Below are 7,314 nucleotides of genomic sequence, written 5' to 3' on the forward strand. Positions count from 1 at the left end.
ATGTACTCCATCCCTAACAACTCCCTCACGTCCAGCTGTCATAGCAACAGCACCAGCATCACTGAGCTGCTGGGAGCCCTGTGTGACAGCAGCCTCTTGGGGGTGTCATGGAAACGCCGCGCTCTGGGGGGAGTTTCCCGAGAAGGGGTGCGCAGTTCCCTGAAGAAAAGAGTCTATGGGGCCCTGCTCTCCAAAATCTTCCAGGACGGACACACGAAAGGGTGCTCGGCGTCCGGACCGAGTGTCACCTCCACCACTCCCCCCAGGAACAAAGTACTAATGATCTCCTTTGACCTGCGGGTGGCAGGGTGCCAGGATGAGGCGGAGAGGCTCGAGGAGCAGCTGGGGAAGCTGCCGGAGGGCCCCGCCTCGGGGCTGAAGGAGCTGGACTCGGTGCTGGAGCTCCTGGTGCAGCTCGCCGGCTCGGCCCCCCAGCCGCCCGCCTCCTTCAGCAGGGACTACATGCGCAGGGAGAGGCCCGTGCTGAGGAGGCCGCCCCTGGGGGGCTACCAGAGCCAGGAGCTGCAGAGGCTGGAGGCCCGCGCCTGGTCCCTGATTTGCGGGGAGGAGTGGGGGTCCCTCGGGGGGATGTGTGGGACTCTGGGGCTGATGGATGCGCCCCCCGGGTCGGGCCTGCTGTCCCTGAGGAGGCGGTCGGAGGTGGGGGAGAGGTTCGAGAGGGAGACCAGGATGTCCCTGTTTGGAGCCCTGCAGCACACGCGCACCTCGGACCTGGACATCAGACTGGACCTTCCCCCTGTACCCAGCAACGCTGATGTCACCGGGCTAGCCATACGGGTGAGAGACCGACATGAATCAACTCGGCTTCTTCTCTTTAGTCAGTATCAACTCAACTCAAGTCAAATTTTATTTCTAATGCACATTTAAAACAACCGAGGTCGACCAAAGTGCTGTACAGCTCCAGAGCAACAAAACACACAGCACGCAACAGAACACTACAATACATCATCCACAATACACAATAAGCAATATAAAATACAGAACAATACAGGGGCCATCGGGTGTCCAGCTCAACCTGAGTTGAAGGCCTGGGAGAACAGGTGAGTCATGTCAGTAATGACCCTGAGCTGAAGATAGTGCTTCTTAAAGCGGCTATGTATTATTTGACCTCTTTAAACAATCCGCTAATGTTTTTCTTTGCTAACATATCCCCGCGTCACGTCGGTCCAGGTGCCTCCCTGTTTGGACCAGTCTGAGGACGAGGGCTTCCAGTCGGCCTCCAACCTGACCCCAGACTCGCAGTCCGAGCCCAGCCCCAGCCCGGAGCTCGATGTCTGGGAGGCCCTCAAGACCTTCCAGCCTGGGAGACGGCGCTGCTGGGAGAGTGTGGGCTGGTAAGGGAGTCCGGGAAACATAAGCTGTGTTCGGAATAGCTCCCTCGTTCCCTCACTCCCTATTCCCTATATAGGGTTCACCATGTAGTGAACTACCTAGGGAACGGAGAAAATGTAGGGTACATGCACTGTTCCCTGCAAATCAAGGTGAATTGTGGGTAAAAAATAGTGGACTATATTGGGAACGAAAATTCCGTGGAGAATTCGGACACTACAAACAAAATGGCTGACGCCCTATATAGTGAATAGGGAGCGATTCCGAACACAGCTATAGTGACCACAACATCAGCAGCATACTGTGACCAAAACGTCGCAGGTGGCCGGTGATACTAATCAGTGGCACATCCATCAGCCGACTAGGGCTGGGTATCGCGTCGAATTTCAAGAATCGATTCGATTCCGATTCACAAGGTTCAGAATCGATTATCACGATTCGATATCGATTCGGTTAGTGTTACTAAAACCTGTTGTTTTTAGCTGTAACCTTAATTACATGACTGCCAAGTTATGCAACACATCAATACTAGGGCTGGGTATCGATACTGATTTCCAAAAATGAATGAATCATTGAATGAATCATTGAATGAATGAATGAACTATTCATACCTTCATTTATTCATTCATTCATTAAACAAAAGATCGATTTTGGGATTCATGAATCGATTCTGAATCATTTGATTTTTAAACCCAGCCCTACAGCCGACAGGGTTTCTATGTGACTTATTGGAGGAAGCTGTTGAGGGAAGTGTATTTCCTCTCCACACACTAGAAATGACCCGTGTCCCACCCCCACCCCGCTTAGCCCCCCAGGTAAGAGGGAGGCCCCCTACCTGACCGAGGGTGGGCGGGAAGCCTTCGACCAGCTCTACAGGTTGTGGGAGGGGGAGATGCGTGTGGTCAGCTCTTCTGCCCCCTCGCCACTCCTGCCCCTGCCCCTGGACTCCCAAACCCAGCTGGTCGGCGACCTCCTCAACGTGCTGATCGGAGTGGCTTCCACCACCTTCCCTCTCAATCAGGTACATCCGATTGATTGATTGATTGATTGATTGATTATACTTTATTGTCCCACACACACACATACTCAGCTGACGCTTTGAAACACAGGTGCACAGCCGCCATGCTGTGTAATAAGCAGATTCCGATTTTGTAGGTTGGGCTCGTTTTTTTTTTCCTCTCAGAGTAATGGCTGGTTGTTATACCCCACTGCAGGAGTGCGCACAGTTTGACGTCCGGCCGGGCGTGTGCGTGTCGGGCGCGTCCCCAGAAAGCGTGTCCCGTCTGCTGGGGGAGCTGTCTCAGTACGGGACCTACTACCTGAGGCTCAGTCAATTCTCCCTGCAGAGTTCCCACAAGAAAGGCCTGGTCTTCCAGGTACGGCCGCTACGCTCATTCATACCTAGCTGTTTAGCAGGGTTAGCGTTAGCAGGGTTAGCGTTAGCAGGGTTAGTGTTAGCAGGGTTAGCTTTAGCAGGGTTAGCTGTAGCAGGGTTACCGTTAGCGTTAGCAGGGTTAGCGTTAGCAGGGTTAGCGTTAGCGGTGAGGTTGACTGTTCCCTGGGTCGTGATGAGAGCGGCGGTTGTCGATGCTCCCCCCTCTACCCAGGCCTTTACCGGGGGTCTGAGGAAGTACCTGCACTACTACAGGGCGTGCGTCCTCAGCACCCCGCCCTCCCTCAGCCTGCTCACCATCGGCTTCCTCTTCCGCAAAGTGGGCCGCCAGCTCAGGTAAGACAACCCCCTCCCCGCTTCCCTCCCGAGGACCCGTTGTGATCCCTAGATAAGTAACCGTGCGCTCTCCGTCACTCCAACCGGCCAATCGCTGCGTTGCTCGCCTCTGTTTCCACCTCTCGACCTCTGACCTCTGTGTGTGTGTGTGTCAGGTACCTCTCAGAGCTGTGTTCTGTGGACGGGGCGCGCGGCGTGGGCCAGGCTACCTTCCCTGTGGTGAGTTCGCTAGCAAGACCTGACCCCTCTCCTAGCTGACAGGACACCCCCCCCTTGCTTCTCCCTCTATTTGTGGACCCAGCCTGTCTGTCTGCGTGTCTGCCTGTCTGTCTGTCTGTCTGTCTGCCTGTCTGTCTGTCTGTCTGTCTGCCTGTCTGCCTGTCTGCCTGTCTGTCTGTCTGTCTGTCTGTCTGTCTGCGTGTCTGCGTGTCTGCCTGTCTGCGTGTCTGCCTGTCTGTCTGTCTGTCTGTCTGTCTGTCTGTCTGCCGTACAATCAGTCAATTCCACTTTGTTACTTGAACATGTTAAGTGGAAGTCGCCCCAGTTTCCAATTCCAAACGCCATCCAGTGTTCATGTCCCTCTCCCCTCTCCCCACCCGGTGTTGATGTCCCTCTCCCCTCTCCCCTCTCCCCACCCGGTGTTGATGTCCCTCTCCCCTCTCCCCACCCGGTGTTGATGTCCCTCTCCCCTCTCCCCTCTCCCCACCCGGTGTTGATGTCCCTCTCCCCTCTCCCCATCCGGTGTTTATGTCCCTCTCCCCTCTCCCCATCCGGTGTTGATGTCCCTCTCCCCTCTCCCCACCCGGTGTTGATGTCCCTCTCCCCTCTCCCCACGCAGTGTTGATGTCCCTCTCCCCTCTCCCCTCTCTCCTCTCCCCTCTCCCCACCCGGTGTTGATGTCCCTCTCCCCTCTCCCCTCTCCCCATGCGGTGTTGATGTCCCTCTCCCCTCTCCCCATCCTGTGTTGATGTCCCTCTCCCCTCTCCCCTCTCCCCTCTCCCCACCCGGTGTTGATGTCCCTCTCCCCTCTCCCCTCTCCCCATGCGGTGTTGATGTCCCTCTCCCCTCTCCCCATCCTGTGTTGATGTCCCTCTCCCCTCTCCCCTCTCCCCTCTCCCCATGCGGTGTTGATGTCCCTCTCCCCTCTCCCCTCTCCCCATGCGGTGTTGATGTCCCTCTCCCCTCTCCCCATGCGGTGTTGATGTCCCTCTCCCCTCTCCCCACCCGGTGTTGATGTCCCTCTCTCCTCTCCCCTCTCCCCATGCGGCGTTGATGTCCCTCTCCCCTCTCCCCAGGGCGTGAAGCTGCTGTCCTTCCTGTATAACGAGGCCCAGAGTAATTGCAGTAATGAGAACTACCCTGTCCTGCTGTCCCTGCTGAAGAGCAGCTGTGAGCCGTACACACGGTCAGTCAGGCTCCGCCCACCACAGTCAGGCCCCGCCCACCACATGGTGACGAGGGCTGGGGATCCATTCACATTTCAAGAATCGATTCGATTCCGATTCACAAGGTTCAGAATCGATTATCACGATTCGATTCGATATCGATTCGGTTAGTGTTACTAAAAAAATAAAAAAAAAGGTTTTGCTGTAACCTTAATTACATGACTGCCAAGTTATGCAACACATCAATACTAGGGCTGGGTATCGATACTGATTTCCAAAAATGAATGAATGAATGAATCTATTCATTAAATAAAAGATCGATTTTGGGATTCATGAATCGATTCTGAATCATTTGATTCAGAATCGATTCAGAATCGATTAATTTTTTTTTTTAAACCCAGCCCTAATGTTGACCTACTACAGTATATATGCTGTCACTACAAGACCCTTCTATCCTTGAATTGATCCGCTTTCTGATCATTGACTGACCATCAAATTGGATGAATTGGGAAATGTTTCTAACCTGTAGTTTGTAACTGTGTGTGTGTGTGTGTGTGTGTGTGTGTGTGTGCGCGTGTGTGTGTGCGTGCGTGTGTGTGCGTGTGTGTGCGTGTGTGTGTGTGTGCGCGCGGCTGTGTGTGTGCGCGTTGTGTAGTTTTGTGTCAGACTGGGTTTACAGTGGCGTGTTCAGGGACGTATATGGAGAGTTCATGATCCAGGTCAACGAGGAGTACCTGACCTTCAGAGGTGAGTACACACACACACACACACACACACACACATGCACCTACTGTACGCGAGTAGTACACACAAAACACAACCTACTACACACTGTAGAGTGTGTCTACTACATTTAACGGCTCAGCTATTTTTATGTTTTAAAGCGATTTCAGGAGTTAAAAATCTGGCCGCTAATTACAGGCTGTTCAGATTTTGCGTTTCATATTAGAGCTCGTTCCAGGAGTCAAGGACGCGTTGATTGGCCCTCCCAGCCCGGCTACGCTCGGGTTTAGAGGTTCATTCGGCTCGTCAGCCACAGCTCATCAACTCAGCCAGCGAACCTCCATCGGCTTCCTTTCTCCCGCCTGTCTTTGGAGGACACGCTAATGTCAGTCCTCACCTCCAAGACACCTAGCCGGGAAGACGGACGGAGCTTGATAATAAACTCGGCGTCTTCGTGTCCTTCTGAATGACTAATGATTTATTTTGGGATCGCTGATCCAAACTGAGACAATTTGGCTTTTTTTTGCTTTTTAAGAGTTTTTCCAAGCTTTAATAAAAATGCAAGGTCTGGACAGAGACTCAAGGCCTCGCCCTCTCATCACAGCCATGTATTTATAGCACATTGTTCGTCTTTGTCATATCTTAGATATAAAATAAAAAACGCAGCTGGTCCGGTCGTGAAATGACCTCAAAGCCCCGTCCTCTTTTGTTCTCATTGAAAGTGTGGAGCTTGGAATCTGTCCCGGTTCCACCTAGAATGCAAATAGAACCCTATTTATCGGCGCCGGATCAGAACCTGAGAGTCCCGTGTTCTCTCTCTCTCTCTCTCCTCCAGACAAGCACTTCTGGGCGCAGGGGTACACCCTGATCTCCCGGGACGTGGAGGACTGCGTGCCCGTCTTCCTCCGACACCTGGCCAACGATGTTTACGTCTGCGGCAAGACCATCAACCTGCTCAAGATCTGCTGTCCCCAAGTCAGTGTCCGGACACGCACGCACACACACACGCACACGCACGCACACACACACGCACGCACACACACCTTAAAGGGGGTCGTACGAAGATGACCCTTACTAACCCGTGGGTCACTGTTTGCATTGCGAATCTAAAGAACTGCTTAGCCGTGAATTGAATTGAATTGAATTGAATTGAATTGAATTGAATTGAATTGAATTGAATTGAATTGAATTGAATTGAATCGAATTGAATCGAATCGAATCGAATCGAATCGAAACCTTTATTGCCCCAGAGGGGAATTTGTTAAGCATACGTCAAGCATACATAAAACATTAACATGTACGCCCGTCACCAACACCGCAATGTCACCAACACCATTATCGTCATCACCATCCTCACCAACATCATCGCATCAACATCATCATCATCATCATCACCATCACTGCAACAGGCATCAACAGCTGTTCTATCATTTAATGCTTCTTGGCACACAGGAAGTGCTGGCTGGTTTTGTCGTTGTTTTGGGCGTTCTAAACCTGCGTCCAGAGGGGAGTAGGGGGAACGCTGAGAAGAGTGGATGAGAAGGATCGTCCAGTATTCGTCCGGCAATACTGGACCGATCCTTCCCATCCACTCTTCTCAGAGTTCCCCCTAACCTCCGACCTTCTGAGCCACGCCTCCTGCGGCCGTAACCCCCGACCGCCAGGCCTGAATGTCAGCGGTCGGCTCTGACCCCCCGCCCCCCTCTCCCTGTCCAGCACTACATCTGCTGGTCGGAGCTTCCGGCGCCGCGCATCGCCGTTACCTTCTCCCTCCAGGACGTGGAGGAGATCGAGAGGGACTGCGCCGTGTACCGCGGGCGCATGGAGAGGATCGCCAAGCACAGCGCCATCAGCAGGGAGGAGAAGGTACTGCAGCGCCCGACGTGTTATTTTCTAGCCCCCCCGGACGAGACGGCGTCCCGTCCGGTCGACCGTACGTCGGTGTTGAAGGGAGGTCCACCCCGCAGTTATGGGGAGGTCAGTGATGGACTGGTCAGGTTATGAACAGGGCAGAAAATGGACAAAGACTCGCACATCCAGAATGTTTCAAACTGGGTGCTAGGCAGAAAAGCAAACTCATCAGGAGAAGTAGAGTCTACACACCAGAAATATGCTCCCAGGATATTT

The 7,314-nt window shown here is 53.3% G+C and overlaps 1 protein-coding gene across 1 annotated transcript in view; it reads left to right on the forward strand.

Annotated features, from left to right (window-relative positions):
* Positions 1-7,314, forward strand: part of tubgcp6 (tubulin gamma complex component 6) — a gene marked incomplete at its 5' end in the record, with an annotated part of 22,351 nt that continues 15,037 nt past the window's right edge. Inside the window, 10 exons of the mRNA XM_084451409.1 lie at positions 1-798; positions 1,192-1,355; positions 2,158-2,371; positions 2,565-2,726; positions 2,958-3,079; positions 3,235-3,298; positions 4,375-4,484; positions 5,120-5,211; positions 6,023-6,162; positions 6,904-7,053. Of these exons, the coding sequence (XP_084307535.1) occupies positions 1-798; positions 1,192-1,355; positions 2,158-2,371; positions 2,565-2,726; positions 2,958-3,079; positions 3,235-3,298; positions 4,375-4,484; positions 5,120-5,211; positions 6,023-6,162; positions 6,904-7,053 (2,016 nt within the window). The remainder of the gene's footprint in view (positions 799-1,191; positions 1,356-2,157; positions 2,372-2,564; positions 2,727-2,957; positions 3,080-3,234; positions 3,299-4,374; positions 4,485-5,119; positions 5,212-6,022; positions 6,163-6,903; positions 7,054-7,314) is intronic.

The sequence above is a fragment of the Borostomias antarcticus genome, assembly GCF_949987555.1.
Source record: "Borostomias antarcticus genome assembly, chromosome: 16".
Classification (NCBI taxonomy): Eukaryota; Metazoa; Chordata; class Actinopteri; order Stomiiformes; family Stomiidae; genus Borostomias; species Borostomias antarcticus.